This window comes from Diplotaxodon limnothrissa, linkage group LG2 (assembly GCF_057381915.1).
Source record: "Diplotaxodon limnothrissa isolate DT_005_m linkage group LG2, D_limnothrissa_male_GT1.1, whole genome shotgun sequence".
NCBI classification, from domain to species: Eukaryota; Metazoa; Chordata; class Actinopteri; order Cichliformes; family Cichlidae; genus Diplotaxodon; species Diplotaxodon limnothrissa.
In genome coordinates this window covers 28531801-28555315 of record NC_140597.1, presented here as the reverse complement: position 1 = coordinate 28555315, position 23515 = coordinate 28531801, and the positions used below count along the sequence as shown (strand labels likewise).

The following is a 23515-nucleotide window of genomic DNA, read 5'->3' as shown; positions in this document are numbered from 1 at the left end:
GGTAAGCAGAAGAGAATGGATGGACAACAAGGCAAGTTCTATCTAGCTACTTTATTTTTAAGAGAAATCTATAGACCCAAAACTGGGCAACTAACACCAAAGACAATCTAGATATGTAAATACTATTACAGATCAGAAAGAAACATGCATTTTTTTTATTATTATTATTATTATTTTTTATCTAGGTGATTTGTTATTTGTAGTACCTGCTTGCTTAAACATTAAAAATGAAAAAAGACATAAAATAGCCCACTTATGATTGATTGCATGCACAATTTATTTAGCGTCAGAGCTACAACTGTTACTAGTACCTACAGTAGCTTCAATTCTTTTTCCCTCTAAACTAGATTTACTCTGGACCTGTTTCATAACAGATGATCCAACAGGATAGCTGCCAAAGAAAATGTATCGTCCTCCCAGAAACTGACAGTTTTTTTCTTTTTTGTTACCGATCATAATACAGACGTACACTGTTTCCTAATTTGTAGCAAACTTTAGCCTGGCTTAAATCCCAGGTGGCCTTGTAGCAACACTTAAGTGAAGAGCAGGCTTTAACACAGGAGGACTGCCCTATGTCCATGTTTCATCATGCCCATAAAGAGACAGTGGCTGAGGGGCCAGCGTTTTCATCTATCAGTGTGAGACATGCTTCATGCCAGCTCTATATAATGTTGTTTGAAGCTGTTGGTCTTCTCCTCCAGCCTCTGTAGAGACTGCCTGCTTGCCTCCAGGCTGTGGCTTAGGCCAGATAAAGAGTTTGATCCATGAGGGTGGATGGATGGAAGAGGGAGGGAATGGGGAAGCAGAACAGAGGAGGGGGAGGGGGGGGGGGGGGCAGAGAGAAGAGGAAGGCTGGGCAAAGATGAAGGTATTAGTGAAGGAGAGGCGAGAAAATGTGAAACAGCGTGAGGCAAAGGGGGAGGAGGCGAAAGGAGGAGAGGAAAGGAGGGTAAAAATGACCCCGCTGACAGGCTGTACCTAGGTTTAAGGATCGATGTGTATCTGAGCCCAGTGAGTGTGATATCTCCTACTAATCACGACACGACATCCACTGGTCAATACCTCACACTCCAGGCCTCATCATCACACACGCTGACCTCCCCCCTGTCTGCACGGACAGCACAACAGGGCCACGACTCCTCCTTGAACTCATCAATCTGGCTGCTAATCACATGGCGTGCACGCCACACCTGAGTCAAACAGTATTTGTGGACTAATTCTCAGAATTTAATTTAGCCGAGGATCGGTGTGGGCGGAGTTTACTACACCAGGACATTCCAGATTAGTGTGCGTTGTCATTCAGAATAAAGCAGATTACTCTGCATACATCTTTGTGATTGTCTGAACTTTTTGTTGCTTCTGCGCTGCACTGCCCGATGTGACAAATTGGATCTGACATTTTCAGCAGGATGACGCTGCCATTTATTCGAGCATCATACGTGATCCAGTTATGACGTCCACTCACAGAGAGAGAAATACAAATATAAAGGTACCCGCAACACTTACTACACTTACTACACTTACTACTGGATGATAATAGCATTTGTAACACTTAAACGAAGGTTAGAAGAGCTTTAAAGCTCTCTACCGTGGTGGCTAGAAGCCAGAAAAGCACGTGGAAACGTGTTTGATGGATGAAAAAAAAAAAATCAAAGGGTGCATGCAGGCTTGTTTTTTTTTCGTTTTGGGATTCACTATGCAAGAAATAGAATATGTATAAAACATGAATGGAGATCTTTCTATGCGACACAGAGAGTTTCAGTTTAGAAAGGAGGCAATCATTCCACAGTTTTTATTATTGACTTTATGCATACTTAAACAATCTGCCCTTTTCATGCACTTGCTCGTTCAGCTGCTTCCTGTTTGGATGCTACCAGTGCATTCCCAGCACTGCTCACCTACAGTATGCATGCACACACATCGAACTGATTTCATTACTTCTTTCCCCTCTCAGACACTCTGCTACACCAAGAGAGACAGAGAGCCGGCGCTGTGATTTTTTTTCTCCATTTGCACTCATGCATGTGTCACTAATGCTGCAGCCTCTGAAAAGCAGAGAAAGCTATCTCTCTGTCCTTCTAATGCTAGCTCGCTTTGTGCAGTTGCTTTTTTTAGGCGATTTTTCGCCACGCTCACTCCTCACTGCTGCAGTGCTAAGATTGGCCTGATAGCTGTGTACACACAACAACGTGCACTGTCAGCGAGCCTTGACAAGGCGTCGATGTGGAAATGTGAAGAATAATGAGTTATTACAGGGTTATCTGTGTGTATCTCCATGTCATGACTGTGTAAGCGGCTCTGCTAATCTCATTAGATGAGACAAGTTGTTAAAGATGTTTTCTGATTTCCTCTCTCTTCTCTCTTACTGCTTCCACAAATAGATTTCAGATCAGTGTGCTGAGAGGAAATGATTAGTGCTTTTAGCTCCCACGGAAACCGGTTTTTCACGAGAGAATTGTGCAAGTGGCTGCTGCGTAGCGCCAGTAAAAAACATCTGACTCCTGTTGTTTCTAAATATATGCACCATATTTTACACCCCATCTGCATTGTATAGCAGCCCCAAAGCTTGGTTCATTTTTATATATGCAGCCAGCAGTGACAGCTGGAAACAAAGAGAGCACTGACTTCAAGGAAGCTAGTACAAATCAGATGTAAAATATGTCTAGCATGGGTGGGTCAAAGATATAAGTCACACACAAATACGACAATTCAGCCATGAAATGTGAAAGGATGGGAAGCTTCTATTCTTGGCGACATCTTGCCAATGACAGCCAGATGGGATGGCAGAAACTCATTTTTGGGCCAAGGAAAGCCACGGAGAGGGCGCAGTTGCATTTGTGACAGACAAATTAACACAAGGGGCGTACAACCCCCCTGGGGGAGGCAGAGAAGTAAAGGAAGAGTGACAGGGAGAGAGAAAGAGAGCCCCGGTCAAAGTCTTATGGAAAAAAAAAAAAATTAGCTGTGAGCTGTAGGGGTATGGGAGGTGAAACTGAGATGGATACGCACAACCCAGCTAAAAGCAGTTGGTGGGTGGAAGCTTACTGTGCCTTTTCACAGACTTCCAAAACAGCAGATTGCTTGCTTGCAAGCCTTTGAGTCTTGTTTCGAATAGACGACGTCCCTGATCTGATTGTAGCTTACAAACAAAGGCAAACAATGTTCATGCGCACAGAGCTGATGGCCAAGCATGCACATGTGCGTCCTCAAAGCATCATTTGTCTCTCCAGGGAAGTCCAATCCTACTCCGGCTTACGTAGAAAATACCTAAAGGCGATGTTTATTATATATACACTATGCAAAACACCCACATAAATACTAATGCACACACACACACACACACACACACACACACACATACACGGGCACATTCAACAATTCAGGAAACTCATTAAAAACTGCACGCGGACCACCTCGTAGGCAGCAACCTTTTTTCTCTGACCAAGAACATCAACAACTCTTTTAATCTAAAACAGCATAAATGAACCAGAACCAGAGGACACACTGGAAAAAAACCTCCCCTGGACGTGTTGTAATTCCTGCTCCACTCTCGAAATTACAGTGCTCTTCCTATTAGAAAGACTCCCTCCATTACAGATGCCTTTAAGGGTCAGTGCTCACACCAGCAGCAGAATCTGAGCTGATTAACTATTGTACCGTGCATGAACGTGCCAGGGCGGGCACGGGTTCCAACAGGGTAAACATATTCTTCTAGCTGTGCCTGTGTCACTCTGTGTTCCTCTCTCGCAACGTCTGACACCACTGTTCCCTGCTCTGCCCGTCGTGCCAGCAGCCCTGCAGCCAGAAGCCACAAAAGCTTTGTTTAATTCAAGGCGGCACTCCATGCAAACAGCGGCCAAATATGGGAGGGATATGCGTCTCCTTCTCCTCAACCTCATTCTTGTGCACACATTAAAGATAGAGAGCGACGCTGAGTCTGGGATGGGACCTGATCTCAGCACCTGAATGTGGAATTACCTGCTCTGAAGAGGGCAGCTGGGTTTGTTCACACACACACATAAACACACACTACCATGTGTGCCCATCAGTAGCCTGCCTACTGTGTGCAGTGAAGAGATAGCAACAGTGTGACAACAGCCTATCCCTGGAGAGCACTATGCCTGCCTTCCCTGCCTCATGCTTCATACTGTAAATTCCCATTGAGTCAATTACCGTGGCAGACTCTTTAGCCACCACGGCCACTTACTGTAAGTGGACGTTGAGACAATTGGGTTATGACATGTTCTGCTGTAAAAATGGTTTGGAAAAGTTCCATCGGCAGCAGGGGCTCCCAGAAAAATCTACTCAAACAAATCAAGTCAACTGGAAATCCGAACAATTAAGAGCTATTTGAGCATCGATCCTCCTCAAAACTAATCTCGATCAATCCATTCAAATGTTTTTATTTTGATTAGAAAAATACACAGAGTTGCTGAGATGTTGACTTTAGTAATAGAGATTAAAAATGTGTTGACCAAATTGTTCATCAATCTGAAATGCCTTGTTTTTTTTCACCCCTTCTCTCTGCCGTCCAAACTGAAAAACATATCGCAGCAAGACAAACAGGCCGACGTATGGATGAACCGAGCCGCCGACATCTATTCTCATTGTGTCACAGACAAAGAACAGAGGACGGGGAAGAAGAGGGAGGTCATGGGAGGATAACAGGAGGATAGGGGTGTGTGTGAGTGTGTGTGGGGGGTGATAAGACTCTTAAAGTTCCTCAGTGTGTGCTACTGTCCCCGGAGAGTATTCAAGGCAAGGCAGAGACTCTCTGCATAGGAAATAGCACTCAGCATGCTAACTGTGACTTTGCATTCATTGTGAGGAAGACACAAGCATCTTAATGTATCGGGTGACTCATGCAACCATTTCATCTCGAATACGCGCTTGCTCCAAAAGCTCGGATAAGAAGGCTTTGAAATGATTGCAGTGTGATTTGTGATTTGGAAAATGTAATTTCTCAGCAGTTTGAGATCGCAACATACCTGAGATTTCCAACTGAAACGGCTTTGCTACTAATGCAGATTTGTCAAACCAGTGCTTGAACTATTTGATTTTTTATTTTACTGAAGCCCTAAAAAACCTTAAATAAGTTTGTTTCTTCATTTGGGCAGTTTTATTTTCTCAGCTAGTTGACAGCTAAGCAGCATCGCTGGCACTTGAAATAATTTACTGTAAGTATTTCCATTTAACCGTATTTTGTGCAGCTCTGCCACCTCTTTGTGAGGTCATATTCGGTTATGATGCTCTGCAACTGTGAGTAAATATAAGCCTGTGTATTAGATTTTGGAGCCTGAGATGAAATCTAATTTCTGCGAGCTGAGTGAGAGAGATTGCTTGCTGATACATATCCAAGGCCACATCTGGTAGACCCTATCAAATATACATGAACTTGTGGAGATCATGATATGGCAGCGCTCCCATTATTTCCCCACGACCGCAGCACATTCGTGCTCATTGTATTCCTTGTTCGATACTGCTGCCGACATTTACTTTGATATTTACAAAGTTTGCAAACACAGCGACACACTCACACACACACCTTCTGTGTCGGTGCTTGCCAAAAAATCCTGGTTACTTTCTGATCTCTTAAGGATACCATTTAAGAACTGAAGATTGTAATGGAGGCAATAAAGCATGGAGATGACTTTCCTGATATTGAAATGTGACAGTTAATTTCAGTCATTGGTGGAGCCAGCTGATAACAGATTGATAGTGTCACAAACTGTAATGGACAAGTAATTAATATCTATTGCGCTGCCTCCATTTGGAACACTAATGTATCATATTGAATTTCAGATGGGGGGGGGGAAACGAATGACAGAAAACATCTCAATGTCTGGCATGGAGTCAACCTCATTTCAATCCGGGACGGTCTAATAACAAGGACTATATACATTCCCCTTTCAGAGCAGCACTCCAACCATTTTCAATTTTGGCAGGGGAGAAAGTAGAGTATTGTTACCTCCAGTCTTCTCTGTCAAACTCTGAAAAGGCCAAATGGGAAGTGGTGGGCAGTTTCTTCACCACCTCAATACCAAATATTGTGGTGGCTGTTTACAGTGGAGTCGGGCTGCAGGGAGTAAAACACAGAGTGACAGGCCGAGGTCTCGGCACAAGGGCAAAAAGCTGTGAGTCTCTTCCCTGGTCACTTCATTCACTCCTCTTTTGTATGTGTGTGTGCGTGTGTGAGAAAGCCCGTACACAGAGGCATCACTCTCTTCACTTATGTTGTATGCATATATAGCATATACATACATCTGCATTCTGGTTAACTTTTGTCATGCCGCTGTGTGCTGTGTGCCCATTCAATAGTTGCCGTTCCACCTCAGCGATCAGCTTCAGATTATCAGTCTTTCACAGTCAAGAGGCAAGAGGAGACGAGAGAAGATAACAAACAAAAAAGAAAAAGAAAATATAATGGTCATGTGAGAGCATGCGCGGTTATCTTTGTCGTGTTTCAGTCCTCTTTCTTGGTGCTAAAATGCTTTTCAGTTTTCATATCCTCGCCTGTATTCTCTTCTCTCTGTTGTGCCTCGTGCTGCCAGTGCCATCAGGCACACAGCTGTAGCCACATGAATCCGCCCGGAGAGGGAAAGTATGTGGTCTTACATGAACACATGGAGTGTGTGTATGTGTGTGTGTCTGTGTGTGTAGCTGTGGTGAGGTGAGCACAGAGATCGGGGGAGGGGGGTGCAGTATTTACACAGGACAACCTTTAATGACAGTCAGTCCCACGGGTTTGGACCTGCCAAAACCAGATTGTGTGTATGAGCTGTGTGCTAAAAATGTCCACCCCACTTTTTGTGCATGTTTGTGCAGTACTGATGCGAGTCTGCAGAGATGAGTTATGAGTGCGCACGGGTGTGTGTGAATGAGACAGAGTGTGCTAGTCTATCAGTTAGGCCGCATACTGGCATGCTTCACTTTCTCAATGTCAAGCAAACACATATTCAACAGCAACTAACGTCACAACACTTGACACATATCGCACCCACAGACATTCTTTTCCAGCGCACATTCAGAGTGGCATCGGTAAGCCTATTGCCATTACTATAGAATATGTCATTGTCAGCTTTCATCACCACCTAAAGAAATGACAAGCGGGTCTGGGGCCTCGTTTATAAATCAGTGCGTAGGCTTGATGCTAAAATTGTGCATGCACACAAAGGAATATGTACGCACACCTGCAGTCAGTGTACCCGTTATAAATCGCAGTCCACCTGGAAATAGGGTGGATGAGCTTCATATCCCATCATCTAAACACCCACATTCAACTATATATGGTCAGTGCAAATGAATGTGCATCGAGTGATGTCGCTCATCAACAGGTTACGTGGTTCTCTAGCAGTGTGAATCCTTGCACATCCATCATGCAGCTTTATGCACGAGTGTCAGCATGGTTATTTCTTCATACCTTCCCCAAATAATCAATATTATCCAGCTAGATATACAACAAGGAAAACAACTTTTTTATTGGGCAAAAAAAGCCTTAATTTTATTTTTTCACTAAAAACTGTTTGATATAACAGATGCCACAGTAGCATCTATGCTATCGCTTGAGGAGCCACCATTGTTGGTTTTGAACAACAACTCTCACACTACCTAACACTTGTGCTGATTGGTCAGAATCGATGAGGTTTAACTAGCTAAAGGCTTACAAACATGGATTCCCTGAGGATTCCCTTGCTAGATAATAAGAATATGGATTATATAGTAATAACATGTTATTCCAACAGGAACAGGAAACACTTTTCTTCATCATTCTCATGCCCGGTTTGAACTTCAGCAGGTCATCTCGACCATATCGACATGCCTAAAAGCATTGAGTTGCTGCCTCGTGATTGGCTGATTAGACGTATTCATGTTAATGAGCAATTAAACAGGTATAGCTAATGCAGAGGTTGGTCAGTGTCCAAATGAACATGTGTATATATATCTGTATGAATACAATACATATATGAAGGTGTGTTCTTTTGACCAGAAATGTATATGTATATAAGTCTCTATATTGTATTACTATATTTATCAAAATATGTTTGATTTTCACAATAATTTATTTAAGGCCCACCAACTATTTGTTTGACACTCCTCAGCAAATTACATGGTCTATCCATGGATCCTTGGATAAAGTGACAACAGCCACTGAGCAAACACCATCTGCTGACTGTTAAAATGTATTAATTGGAGCTAGAGTTTTTTTGTTTTGTTTTTTGGTCGAAACAGCAAGCAGTAGTGTTTCATGTTTACTAAATTAGATTTAAATTACTTCATTTTTAAGTGCCATAAAGGCAGTATGAATAAAACTCCTGATCACAGTGTGTATTTGTAGAATATCGCACATACTGAATGTTTATCACTTTGATAGATGTGCTCGGTTTAAGACTAAAGGGCTACACAGATATATTTGCATTTAGCAAATCTGACAGATGAATGTACTTAAGTGAATTAATGAAAAATGCTGTGTTCTCAAACTTTAAAATACTTAAGATTCATAAGTGCACATACATTGTTTTATTCTCAACTTTTTGCACTTTAATTGTCTCATGTCAGCAATTGTCTTATGTTTGTCCAACATGGTTTTATTACTTGCCAGGGAAAGAATTACTTATTCTGTGTACACTTCCTGAGATTTCAAAGTGACAACAGAGTCTGCACTTGCTGTCATTTACTGTAAATAGCTGGGAGCATATCTGTTCTACCACACACTGATTCCTGTCAGCTTCTCACCATGAAGCTGTGCACTTTGTTTGTCTGCATTTCTGCATGGAAACTGTTACTGACTGGCTTGTGTTAATTCAATGAAGTACTTCCATGGTAACATGTTTTCCTGTTTGAATTTTAATCAAACATGAGCCAGTCTTTTTTAGCCAGGGATGTGTTTTGGCTGTAAGAGTGGGTGCAGTGTTTTTGGCTCTGATCTGTAGCTGAATGCCATCAGATATTCACAGTGCCATCTCTGATGTCACAGCTTTCCATCCTCCTTGCCAGCTTCATCAGTTTTGACACAGAGAAATAGACTTGTGCGTTTGGGTCTCTGACAAATTACAGCAATACAATCTACAGTCCTTGAATAATTTAACACCGTACTACTTTTTTTTGAGGGGGGGGGGGGGGGGGGGGGAATTGGAAAAAACAAAAAACACAGACACACCAAACTGCCCACTTTTCTCTGCAGAAGGTATCATCTGCACGTCCTCTGAGATTTTGAAATCTTGTATCTTTCTTTATCTACAAGTGAGGAGCATTTTCCTGGCATCGTAGATGCTGGTGGCTGTCTCCAGAGAAAGCGCAGGTGCCTGTGCTCCAAACATTTTCCCTGTGGGCTTGGGTCGGAGAGAGAGAGGGGGGCAAAGCAAGTTGGAATAATAGTTGATCTATGCCGGGAAGGATTATTTTGTACATCTCTTTAATAGAGACCAGAGGGAGAGGAGGAGTAGCAAAAGCTGGTAGGACTGTAGTAAAGTGACTCTGTTTCATATAGAGTCTCCCTCTCCTCCTCCTAATGAGCATTCTATTAGCAGCTAGGGGACGGATTTAGGCAGTTAGGCATACGGAGAAGGCTGGCTAACAATGCAAGCGGTTAGCTAAACAGCTGTTCTATCTCTGCTGCCACCTCCCATCTTCGGCTAATGAAGCCCTCACCGATGAACAGGAGTCCCGTGACATGCAGGAGAACAGCCACAGACATTCAGTCAGGGACTCTCAGTCACTCACAATCCTCCTATAAAGTCTATGTCGAGGATAGCTTCACCGATAGGACAACTCGGGCTCCAATTAGATAGTGGCTCTAAGGGGAACCCTAAGAATAGCACATTGGGCGAGCAAGCTCAGACAATTTTATGAGCACTCCGTCCTGCTCTGTATTTGGTAACCAAACACCGACTTTGTGTTTTTCTGGCTGGAAAATGTCCGAAGCTATGAAGCATTTCATATCAGATAATAAACCAATCACAGGGATGATTTTTGTGAAATGTTGCACTGTTACATTTCATTATCCTCTACAGTGTGAGCAGTGTTCACAGTGGTGGGCATCGATCAAGATTAGTGGCACGACATATGGGTTTGTCAACATCCGAACCACTGCAGAGGATGCGCGCTCTCCAAACAGCCTTCACTTAAACAAGGAGAAATGATTCAGGGGTGCTGACTATTTTTCATATTATAAAATATGATGCAGCATTATGTCTGGCTAACAAAAAAAACACTATTTGTTTTACTTAAATGTTCAGTCTGTCAAAGGCTTGATTATGTACTGAAAGCCTGGGTCACCTTCAAAATGATACACAGTTAAGATTTACTTTGCAGGTATTCTTGTTTGCTTTGTTGAGCAGTCACTTTAGCTGTCAAAGCCTGCTGGCATGCTTAAATGAAGTGCTGTTTTGAATGTGCAACTGCATCAAAGCTTGGGCAGGAAGTGTCAGGATTCTAAAAGTCTGCTTAGATTTTGAAGCAATTAGCCAGGTGCGCTTACTGTGGGTGAGAAAATAGGAGTTCAGTGCAATTTCTTTTCTGGTCGTTGTTCACACGGTTACTTCTGCCACTCTGTTGAATATTAAACACCACATCTTTGACTCGTACATCGCTGTTCTTGTTTTTAATTTAATGAACTGGAGGCTCACTGGTTCCTGATCCACCACAACCTCGAGCTTTGAAAAACACTCGAGGAGGCATAATCAAGTTGAGGCAACACCTGTTTTCTTGTTATTGTATAAACAGTTCTTTTTTTTTAAACCCAAAACTATTGGATCAAAACAAATCCATGAACCGGTGCAATGATATGAAATATAAAAACTTTATGTGTGGAAAATTTTGACATCAGTACACATTACTGTGCAAAAGTCTTGAGTCATGGCTCATTTAATTTTTGTGCTTTCAAAGTGGTCTTGAGCTATAGTGCTCCAGGCTTTCTGGATGTCTTTCAGATTTTTCTTTTGGACACTGAATGCTTTTTCACTTGTTACTGATTTTCAGTCCAGCCCTTGTATCCGACTATTTTTAGGTGAATGTTTTTGTGTTTGTTTGTTTTTTTGTTTGCTTGTGAAGCCACTTATGGCAGGAGGTAGTTACAAGAGGAAGTAGACCAGCCACCTTGGAAATCTTAATCTGATCATATCACTTGGTAGTGGCAAGGCCTCGATGTAACAGGTTCATTTCAATCGTTTATTTGATAATTAAGTCAAGTAATCAAAAATAAGACTGGATCTGCAGCAAACAAAAGTTTAATAAAACCCATAGAATTAGAAGTATAAGTGGGTAGTACGATGGTGCGGTGGTTAGCACCTTTGCCTTACAGCACAAAGATTCTGGGTTGCAATCCTTCATCTAGCCAATCGATTTCTATGTGTTTTCTGTGTTTGTGTGTTCTATTTGTGTCTAAAGACATGCAAGTAGTGGGGTTAGGTTAACTGGAGATTCCATATTGCCCATAGGTGCAATTGGTTTTGTCTCTCTTTACTAGCCCTGCAATACACTGACAACCTGTCCAGGGTGTACCTGCCTTTCACCTGATAGTAGCTGGGATTTGTGCAAGCGCAGCCTAAATTGGACAAGTGGAAGAAAATAGATGGATAATAAAGTATTATCTTAACCATTTCAAAAACACAAGAGCTACAATCACAATACTAAAATAGTTAAAATATCAGCCCAGCAAAACAAGCAAATTAATACAGCTACCTTGGGGAGACAATTTACACTAAGGAGTGCCCAGGGGTGCAACTTACTACTGAACAGATGTGCTTCACTGCAAACTGAAATCGTATTCTTTGTATTTGTGCCGCAGTGCTTTTACTCACAGGCACAAGTCTTGGGAGGGGACCTCACCAAAGGCTAACTGTGAAGGCTGACTGAAAGTTAAAACTAAACAAAAACAGATGAACTCTACAGAAACCCAATACCAAATGAGGCAACTCAGTTCAAATACAAAACACTTCTGTGGTTAATATATTGAAATATGCAATCAAGCTAACATACAAAAGACAACAGAGTAGCAGGGGAGATCACTACAAAGGAGAAAATTGGCTGTTATCTGCCTTACTGTAGTCCAAACTAGAGATTTAATGCTGTGATCCTTTTCACCACTGTCAGGCTCTGGGCAGCCAAAAAGCCACCAAAGGAGATAACAAAGCTAGTCCACAAACATTAGGATCAGGAAGACTATAACAGAAAGAGAGTTACTACACATGTTTTGACAGTTAGTTTAACACATTGAATGCATTTTCTAAATACCTACAAGCAGAATGAGACCAAAAAGCAAAGAGAGACTTAACAGTGGTTAAGATGCCACTTGTAATCAAGCTCTGATCAGAGAGCTAGAAGATGAGTCAGGGTTAATGCTGCGTTCAAAAGCAATACTCAGGTGAGGAGTGTTTTTTCACTGGGAATTCCCTTACAACACACTTAACACTGACCTATGAATCAGTCAAGCATAAAAAGACCCCTTTTAACTCAAGGGATGAACCAGTGTTTTGTCTACACACAACAAGAACCCTAAGGCAATTTCTTACCACCTTGTTGCTAAGACACATAATTTGTTCCCATTTCTTTAGCCGAATCTCTAAAAAATGTCAAAGATAACACAGTTTGACAGGTATAAAATTGTACTTTTGAACCAACAAGGTGATTTCCAAAGAGCTAGTATCCAAAAACCTGGCATATCTCAGCATGGTGTGCAGCATGTCCTTAAAAATGTGAGGAAACCAGACAAATAGAGGGTAACAGGAGAAGTTGTAGGTCTGAAAAACCATGTACAACTTCTGAAAGTCAAGGCCTTAAGAAAATAAGAAAAAAAATATTGAAGCGGTGTGTGGGATCATCTTTACAGAGAATGTAACAAACGGCATCATCCAAAGAAGAGCTTTGGAATATCCTTCATGAAGCTTGCAGAGCTAAAGACTACTTAAATACTGTGAAACTTTTCACACAGGTCCTAAAACCCCAATATATCCCCCCAAATATAAAAACAGTTACGCGTTTGATGGTTGCTAAAGTCAGAAGTTTTCAAATTCTACACATGAGCAGTTTAACGTGGCTCAGGAGAGCCTTTTCCTTCTAACCATTGAATTGTAGCTGCAGCGTTCTAACCTGGTTATACTGTCAATGCTGCAAATGTTGTGTATTGATAAATCATGTGCAAAGATTGTGAGATTTCTATGTATCAGTACACAAATTTCCAGGGGTAAACCCAGAGCTGATTCTTATTTTTCCTTCTTTTCACACAGCCAGAGATTTAGTAAAAAGATAGACCCATTGTCCCAGGATGAGACATTTGTATTGACAACCTGTGCATGTTCTGTCTCCCAGAAAGATGAGCTAGAGGAGCCAGGAGCAGTGTAGACACATATAGATACAGGGCAACATGCACATCGATAACTTTACATCACACACCAGTGAATTACATGAGCGCAAAGATACTGCAGTGAACTTCAGCATACTATTTTATTTGAGGCAGTTGTGGCAAAGGGCAAAAAAATAAATCGGGTTCTCCTCCGTTTTGAAGTCCTATATCTGTGGCACGAAGGGAGCAATTTGTAGAGTGCACCGAATTATACTCTTATGATTGCTCAATCATTATGGTATAGGAGGTCAGCTGGTGGGTGGGCTCCACATCTTTGTTAAAAGCATGCAGAAGCCATTACCTTTTGTTAAGATGATACTTTATTTGTAGCATGTGGATGGTATAAAGGTAAAAAGTGAACTTTTCTTCTCAAAGCATTTGTCTCTAAAACCTGTAACAGGTAATCTCTCGGTTCAAATACAAACCAAAGGTGATCACTGTAACCTGAGATAGAAGTTCCTGTTCAGGAGAGAGAAACTGTCTTCAAGTTGTGAAATAGCAAATTGGCAATGTTGTTCTGTAACAGTTGCATTCGATTTGGTGAGTCACTCTCTTTTACCACTGAAAAGGATCTATAGCTTATGTTACCTCTCTAAGCAAAAAATCTATTACAGCCTTGTGGGCCTGAGAGCTAAAGATTTAGTCTTTTTGTCAGTTTGCACAATGTTGGCCCTTTACAGTAGGGGTTTCTGCTTGTCAGCATGATTGCTGAAGTTCGTCTCATTGGGGATTTTATTGTGCTCAGACTATGCAAATTTTTACAGCTAATACATTTGCACTGCCCGGAACTGAACGACTCAAACGCGGAGCTACAGCTTGCGACTGCACGTCACAGCCTCACACACGCACAGTGAAGAGCTAAGGTGTAAATTACAGCACATTATGTCACTGGTAGGAATCCAGATGGTATACACGAATATCATTGTCTGCATCACACTGTGATGGGCTCTCAGCGAGAAAATCCCACGAGCTCGGCCCAACTGCAAAGTAATTGGACTGATGTTTTTTCCTATGCGACATTTCTTATCGCACACTGAAAAAACAAATTTCCCTTCAAACCATCTTGTCTGTAAGCACAAACTGTACCAAGTAGGGTAAATGTAAACAGAACGATGCATATGTTTCTGGATGCCTATAATCATGAAGCAGGCAAGTATTTTTCTCTTTGTATGGATGGAGTAGTTAGAGGAGAATGGAGTGAGAGTAAAATCATACATTTCCTATTTGAAAATAATGTAGGAGTTTGAAAAACATCACCGAAAAGCACTCGGAAACACCTGGTAAGGCTCCCTTTTTCCGCCAGCGGAGGATGTACACACATAAATCACATGGTATGAAAACCTGTGAAATTGACGAGAAACGCGATGGCGCTTTCAAGCATGGCGTGCTTTAAAAGCAGCTCCACAGTATCCATCTGTTATTCATGCAGAGACACTGAGCGCTTTTTCTTTCCCTCAGCCGAGAAAACAGATGCACAGCCACCGAAGGACTGACCCAGCTAGCCGTGGAGGTGAGCTGTCAGCTACAACAAGCAAACACGGAGTGCTCGGGGTCATCGCTAAAGGGGAAAGTTCAGCTAATTACACTGTAGTTGTTCATCTGGCAGACAAACACAGAAACAACCATGTATTTATTAACACGTTTCACCGGCCTTTTTTGCCTGGTGCAGAATGCCTAATGAATGAGTACAAACAATCATGGGTATAACAAAAAAAAAGAAAAGAAAGAAAGAGCAAAAAACTAATTTTAACAAGCAGGAAAGAGGGCAACAAAATAGGAAGACATAAGGAGAGGAAAGAAATAAACTAGATGGACATAATGAAATGTGAAAATGGCGTAAAGGGAAGATAGTGAGCGTCAGAAATTGGGCCGGTTTGTGTTGAACAACAGCGACCAAAGAGAGATAGAGAGAGAAAGCGAGGGAGAAGGTGTGAGAGGAGGAGGGAGGTCAGTGGAGATGTGGAGATGGGCGGAGGAGGAGGGGGAACGATGAGCCCCCAGTGCTCAGCTGTCAGTGCTTCCTCTGCAGGTGGGGCAGGAGGAGTGCCAAGTCCCTCTCTCCCACTCACACAGACACCCATGCATCGCTCTATAATGGATGCTTTACACTGGTGCCAGAGAAAGACTGAGGCAGAGAGAGGGAGACATGGTGAGAAGACGAGAAGAGACACGGGGGAGGGCGCGCAACAGAGAAAGAAAGAAACTGCTTTGAGAACAAGGAAAAGGAGCTCGAGAAAATGCCTCGGAGATGAAGGTGCTAGAGTGGGGATGAGTGCAGCGAGGAAATAGACAGACAGACAGACGGAAAGAAACCTCCATCAAGTCATTAGACCAATAAAGAGAGGAAGCAGACCAGACAGTCTGGGAGCAATATGATGTAGCTATTGGTATGATTGATCCAAAGCCTAAGAGGATCAAAGAACAGTAAGGGCACAGCGAGGAGCTGTGCCACCATTCCCCTCACCACTGCTGTCACTGTCTATTAGGAGCTGTTTGAATGCACCCTTGACAATGATTTATCAAGAATGATTCATAGATTACATCTACCTGAACTAATGACTCGCCAGCGTCTTCACCGGGGACTGCAGGTCATAAACAGATGACATATTCTGTAGTGACCTCGTTCATCAGCTGCGATTAGATCCCAAAAGTAATCTCGGCAATACATCACCAGATGGGTCTCCTTGTATTATCTTGAAGAATGCTGCTCAGACAGCCCGTGTGTGCCACGAGTCTCTCAAGCTGCTGAGGTCTATCGTACCAGTTGTGGGTCCTGGGCTGCAGGTATATGCAATGCTCTGAGGTATTACCTTGGTTGATGGAGGCACGGATTTACTAAAGTACTCAATTATCCACTGCTTCTTACTCTGACCTGCTGCTTGTCTCTTTAACACCTATAACTCCATGCTTTATAGGCTCAAAGAACTGCTGCAAGCTGAGACAGACTAATGTCTGGAGCACTTGAATAAACTGCTTTCTCCATTTTAGGACCATTTGTCAATTCTTCATTCCTCGGCTCTCTCCTGGTGAGGGATAGGTAAAGCTGCCACACTCTGATGGACAGTCCGACTGGATATTATTTTCTAGAGTGTTCACCTCAAACTGGCTATCTGACCTCAAAGGCTTCTTTCCCCTCATAACACCCCTCCCACCTCACATTACTCTAGTGGGGCGCTTTTCCTTTTTTTCCCCTTCTGCTAAGCACAACTTTGATTTCAATTTCCTTCTGCGGAGCTTTGGAAGAAAAAAAAAGCCAATTTGCTGCTTGAATTAGGCTATTTACAATTTCTTTCAGTTTCAAAAAGAGTGTAATACCTTTTATTTGGTGGGTAATCCTCAGTCTTTGTTTAGGAAAAAATTAGGCAATTTTGCTTCACTATACAAAGTCGAAGACACCGTCCTTCAAAGAGTGACTGAAAAATGTCACAAAGACCACTTGTTAAAAGCAGTTTGCTTTTTCCACACAATGAAGGCGACGGTATGTGGCAGACAACAAAGCTGAGTAGTCAGCGTAAATAAATACAAGCATTCTTGCTCCGCAGAGATGGCATCCCCCTGGTTTAATTATCGCTCTTGTCAATCGAGGTGGAAGAATACAGCACCTGACAAGGCGCGTCCCCATTCTCTCATCTCGCATAGGTCTTTTTCACACCCTGAAATGCACAGACACCCTTCAGCAAACAGCCAAATCAAACCTCGAGATAGAGGCATTCTGTTGCCCCAAACACCCAGGTAACTTTACAGTGCCGAGTCGCTGAATGCTTTTGACACCTTAGAAATGGGGTCTATTCAAGTTTGACAATTGTCCCTGAATTTTCTCAAGCTGGATGCATTTGCACAACAATGGCAGCTGCATGGTGTATGAATAACATCCCAGGGATGCGGTTATGCTGCTATCTTTCCTGGCGACTCTGAGGAAAATTCCAGCTCTTGCGAGGTACCTTTATTTGTCGCTTAAACCAGACAGGGAAAGGATGGGTGAACCCACACAAATGAAGTGGGCCAAGAACGTAGATGGATTGCACCTCTAGATCTGTACAGCAAGAGCTCAGTGCAGGGACATTAGCAGGCCTGTAGGCCATTCCGCAAGGAGAACGTCCCATGAGTCTTGTTTCAGAAAGAAAACCCACAAAGGTCATAGCCAGACGTAGACCAACATTACAGTTAAAGAAGTGATTCACTGCAACACTTCATGCAGCCTGTTGGCCTCCTTCTTCACTCTCTAAGACAGGGTAATTTAAAGCAGCATATATATTAGCCTTAAATTACGTGTTGTATCTCAAGATGCACCAGTGAATAAGAGCACAAGTTTTCAAGGCTCAACACACCCTTGCAATTCCAAGCATGCATAGAACAACAGTGTTTGTGTTCTTTACTCTAAGGACAACTACAAGCCTGCGTGTGCATCATAAATGCTTATCAGAGCAGAGGTTGGGTGCACATGCCAACACAAGCACTGAGTTAAAACAGGCAGATTTATTTGAGTTCAAATAGATGGCATCTTTATTTTCTCCCCTGTTTTTGCTTTGGAATCAGTCAGAATCAGTCCCTACATTGACCTTCAAAATTTGAATCTTCTCAAGCTGAGAGAGATTCAAAGTCCAGTGTAAAACAGAATGAAAATCTACAAAGTTATAATTTATGGAATACATAAATTAACAGGATCGCACAAGCCATGACACCAGTGAGCTCTTGGATCACACACACACAGCCTTGCCCGTACACACCCACCAGGCTTGAAACTGTAACACATCACATATGTTAATGTGCAGTGCCAAAAAGGCTACAGAGCAACCCCTGAAAACACGGACTGGAGCGTGTTCGAACATCAGGACCTTGTAGAGCACACAACATCAGTGCTCTCATATATTAACTTCTGTGTCAACAGTGTCACTGTGGACAAACGTCTCCTGGTGTATTCCAACCAGAATCTGAGTTGAAAAGAGGCATCAGAGAAGCCAAGGCAGCGTACAAGAGAAGGATCGAAGACCACTTCAGCAACAACAACTCATGACAGGTATGGCAGGGAGTTCAGCACTTAACCAACTACAAACCTTGCAATACCACGTTGACTGAGGGTAACGCGGCGCTTGAGAAGGAGCTGAACCACTTCTTCGCATGCTTTGAGGTGAAGGGACCAGAGGCGGCAGCAGCAAAAACATCGGACAGCAGCAGCAGCCCAAGCCTCATGGTGCAGGAATATGAGGTGAGGCGCACACTGAGGGCAGTGAACCCCAGGAAGGCCGCCGGACCAGATGGGGTAACCGCAAAGGTCCTAAAAGAGTGTGCAGACCAGCTGGCTGGGGTCTTCACTAAGATCTTCAACACTTCACTGTCCCAGTCCTGCATCCTGCCGTGCCTAAAGTCAGCCACAATTGTCCCACTGCCAAAGCGTACTAACATTAGCAGCCTCAACGACTACCGACCAGTTGCTCTAACACCTGTTATAATGAAGTGCTTCGAGAAACTGGTCCGACGTCACATCGTGTCCTGCCTGCCACCCACACTCGACCCGCTCCAGTTTGCATACAGAGCTAACAGATCAACTGAAGATGCCATTGCTACAATAATAATAATAATAATAATGGATTGCATTTATATAGCGCTTTTCGGGACCCCTCAAAGCGCTTTACAATACCACTATTCATTCACTCTCACATTCATACACTGGTGAAGGCAAGCTACAGTTGTAGCCACAGCTGCCCTGGGGCAGACTGACAGAGGCGAGGCTGCCATATCGCGCCATCGGCCCCTCTGGCCATCACCAGTAGTTGAAGTGTCTTGCCCATGGACATAATGACCGACACTGTCCGAGCCGGGGCTCAAACCGGCAACCTTCCAATTACAAGACGAACACCCAACTCATAGGCCACAATCGCCCCGCTCCCCAAAGCTCCACACCACTAGCTGCTGACCGTCTTCTACCGCTGCTCCATTGAAAGTGTGCTGACACATTGCATCGGTGTGTGGTTCTCCAGCTGCACCACAGCACACAGAAAGGCACTCCAGGGAGTCATCATTATGGCCCAAAAAATCCTTGGACATCCTCTTCCCTCCCTGAAGGACCTGTACAGCACTTGCTGTCTCAAGAGGGCACGCAGCATCCTACGGGACGGTACACACCCAGGACAGCGGGTGTTTAAGCTGCTGCCATCTGGCAGGAGGTTCAGGCTGCTGAGGTCCCGAACAAATAGACTCAAGGACAGCTTTTACAACAGGGCAATAGTCCTAATCAATGCAAATAGCTGACCTGACTGGCTACCTACCTGGACTTTTTTGGGGGGGAGGTAACAACGGTAAAAACAGTAACAATAATAATATTTATATTTATAACAAGATGCAATAACAATTAATGTGCAATAATAACAGTGTGGAATTCAAATACACTTCTTCTTCTTTTTTATTACTAAGTTAATATACTGTGTTGTGTTGTTTGTGTTGCGTTGTGATGTGTCGTATCATGTCGTGTTGTGTTATATGAAGTGCCGACGTACAGCTTTCCAATTTCATTGTACTATTGTACTATGGATGACTGTGCAATGACAATAAAGAGTTATCTTTCTTATCTTATCTTATATGTTAGCCAGAGCTGAACATGAAAAAAAAAAATCATCTTTTGTTAATCATCTCTGAGTTTTTACTGTTTTTTTATGATTTCTTCTTGCTGAAGAATAATAAGTGTTACCTGATTATCACCTCCGCATTATTATGCTGTGACACCAATGAGCCGCCCACTGGAAGGCTAAATTAATACTCTCATAGGCAAAGGGGAGTAAAGTGGCGCAGAAGTTGGAGTGTGGCTGCTTTAAAGAACAAGTACATGTCAGGCTGTGTATTTTTGACCTATTGCAGGTTCCTGCTTGTACTTTTTGAGTGTTTATTTCTGTACCGTGCATGTAGAAACTGCCATTCTTCGACACTAGGTCTGGTATTTCGTGCATGCTAATGAGCTTCCTTCCATCTTGTCTTCGTTCTGGTGTGCTGATATTTTCTTTAAGCTGCAGATTAAGCAATGCTCGCCCATTTTAGAATGAGCAGGGGCCACTGTCGTGGTGTAAGAACGCTAAGCCTAATATTTCTTTAAATTACAATCATTGGCAAGCTAACGCCAGCAGGTTAACACTACAATCAGCTATTTTTGTACAACATCTTACTATAAACAAAGACTGAATGCTTTAGTTAGCCTTCTGTGTAAGTGCATACTTATGTTGTAATATCCATCACTGTATGACTCATGGCTCTAACAAGCCTGCTATTTGTTTTACTTGGTTTTCACTTGTTGATTTTAATCCTTTGGACTCTCTTTTAATCTTTCCTTTCATATTTAGTTTGTTAGGATTTGGGTTAAAGAATCCCCCTTAACAGCATTAATAAATAATTGATAAAGGTTTTGTTTGTGCGATGATTTCAGGGCCACAGTCCCCGATGGTAGTAAATGCCATAAAATACCTTGTGGATCTATCAAATCCCATGAAACGAGAAGGGCTAAATCCATGTTCAAAATCAACCTTTGCTTGAATCTCAGTTATACTCTTGAAGCTTTGTGGCTGTATCTTACCTACCTGGCTAAACATGCTCTGTAAGTGTCTTCCAAAACACATTTTGAAAGAATGACACTAGAAACACTAGACACTCGCAAATTTAAAACAACATCAGTGGCCTGTAATAAAGTTCATATTTAAGATTTTTTTTTTAAAAAAGCAAAAACAATCTGTCGCTCTGATCTTCAGTTTCTCCAGATCCAATCACACATTCTATCACTTAATCAAATCCTCTCCTGTTCTTCCCACTAAATAGATTCAAACCTATGCCCTCTCCTGAAAACAAAGTACCTGCTCCCTTGCCCTCATGGTTCATGGGGTTTAAGTATTTGCGAGGAGGCGTCTTGCATTAAAATGCATTTGTACTCCTTGCACTTCTGTAATAAAACCCAGGCATTTAACATGTGTATTTATGGTTCTCAATAACCCAGAAGTCTTAATAAAAATGAAAGCTGACATTGGCATGAAGGATCCTCCTCACTAGCTGTCTTTAATGTCCAGAACATTCCATTAAAACGGGAGCACTTCCTTAGAAGTGGAGCTTTTATCCTGATTGCTTACTGGAAGAGAGGGAGGAAGGAAAAAAAAGAAAAAAGAAACCAAACGACCTTCAGCGCCTCTACACCTAGCCCTTCCCTCATGTGTGAGCTGTGAATGGACACGCCTGTGCTGACATATGTGCGGGGATGAGATGCACACTGACACTGAGTGTGAATGGCATAGTATATTTCCTTTGGGTTTTGAATTGAGCAACACTTCTTTGAATCTCTAGAGATATATGTACAAATGCACATGTCTGAGTCACTGGGCACTTGGTATTCTGCTCATGCACAGAAAAGCCATCTCAATTTTGAAATCATAACGATTATTAGGAGATAGGGGAAAAAGCCAAATCTGCATGTTTAATTAGCGCCTGTGCGATGCCAGATAGATAATACATGGGACTTGCTAATGTCCTTTCTTTTGAACTTCTTTAGCCATTTTCTTTTTGAAGATGGAGAAAAAAAGAAGATGGGGACAGAGATTTTCCTCAGTGGGAACACAACTGTTGAGCTACATTTAATAAGCTGGTCAAAAACACTCTCCTGCCGAGAGAGACTGCGCTTTTAATGACCATTCTGCTTCCAAAGTCTCAGATGTGCAGCAAGATTGCTTGCCACATACCAGACAAGGCAGCCATCTTATTAATAGCAACACACCACACATGCTGCAGACTAGGGAGCAGAAACCTAGAGAGGGAGACAAGGGAGAGAGACGCACTGGCACATGGTGAAAAAGAGCATGTCCCGTGCATGCTTTTACTGACTGTGTAGGCAAGGAGACAGATGGGTGAAGTAAGGATGAGATTGGATGTAGGACGAGGCAGGGCAGGCACCATGGTCTAAAAAAGCTAGCCCTCGCGAGAAGGCATCCAGACCAGCCTCCACACGGGCCAGGAGGGGAAAACTCCGTGATGGATGTACCCTGTGACTGGAGCCCTCGGCACGCCCACACGAAAACGCCACCAAGGCCAGGCCAGCGGAGCAGGCAATCAAAGAGAGAGGCCAGAGGGCCAGGATGATATAGGAGAATTCAGCTTATTAAATAAGCTTCAGGAGGAGCATGGAGCATCTAAAATAAGTTGTCACTCTGCCACCAACAGGCATGAAAAGAGTCTCGGTTAGATGGAAAGTCTATGCACTGCAGGCGGTGATGACAGACTTTGTACCGTAAGAGTGGGAATACTGTCATTAAATACACCAACACACCAGGGAGCTTCAGTACAGTGTGCCATCATTGATTTCCTCTTTTTTTATTTTTTCACCTGGGCTTCATTATCGTGCATCTGAGCAGAACAGGAAGGGAAATGTTTGTGTATGTAGGGATGCAAATCTTATTCCATAATACCACATGTACCACTACTATGAAAATACTACTTCTCTAGTGGAAAAGGGTTTACATGCAAGCAAGTTGGAGTATAAATTCAGGGGCTGTGATGCACCGTGAGTGGTGTTTCTGACTTAATTTTCATTCAGACTGCAAAGTAGGAAGCTCAGTATAAGAGGCTCTATCAGAGATGCAACAGTCTGCTGACACGGATAGAAAATCATTACACAAGTCCATTACCAGAGGCCACCTGAAACCAGGTGTTCTTGTGTCACAGTTTGTAATTCAGTTGATTATATATTTTTATCCTTAATTTTCAACACTTTGTAGACCCGGACACTTTGATTCCTTTCTTGTTTGTGACGTTGCCTTGGCAACAACAGCATCTTACCAGTTTTCGCTTCGACGCTTAAGACCGAAGGAGGGGCGGGGTGGTGTACAGTGGAGGCTGTGAAAGCAGGTGCAAAAAGACATTTCTTCACTTGTATTTCCTGTCACATCCAGCAGCCCACTCCAGTCCTAAACTTTATATAATTACAACAATCTGTGCTCCCAGAGAGTCTGTGTGAAATCTGATTGCCATTGGTAACATTCACAGCAAGAGTCCTGGCGTGATAGAAGGCTTCCTGTTTCAATTTGCTAGGATCGCTCAAGTTTTACTGGCTTTTTCTTTTTTCTTATCCCATCAGTGGGGCATACATTTCCATTCAGGGGAAAAAACAGAGCCGGTAATATCCAATTTACTGGGAGGAGATGGTTTCTCTGGCAG

General features: G+C 42.8%; 1 protein-coding gene across 13 annotated transcripts in view; it reads right to left on the bottom strand.

Annotated features, from left to right (window-relative positions):
• The window catches only part of nlgn3a (neuroligin 3a), a 107483-nt gene that overhangs the window by 17341 nt on the left and 66627 nt on the right, over positions 1-23515 (bottom strand). For 4 of the 13 annotated variants that reach the window (XM_085369959.1, XM_085369981.1, XM_085369975.1 and 1 more), the window contains one exon: positions 5197-5221. The exons of the other annotated variants lie outside the window; for them this stretch is intronic. In XM_085369959.1, the coding sequence (XP_085226085.1) occupies positions 5197-5221 (25 nt within the window). The remainder of the gene's footprint in view (positions 1-5196; positions 5222-23515) is intronic. 13 annotated transcript variants of the gene reach the window in all.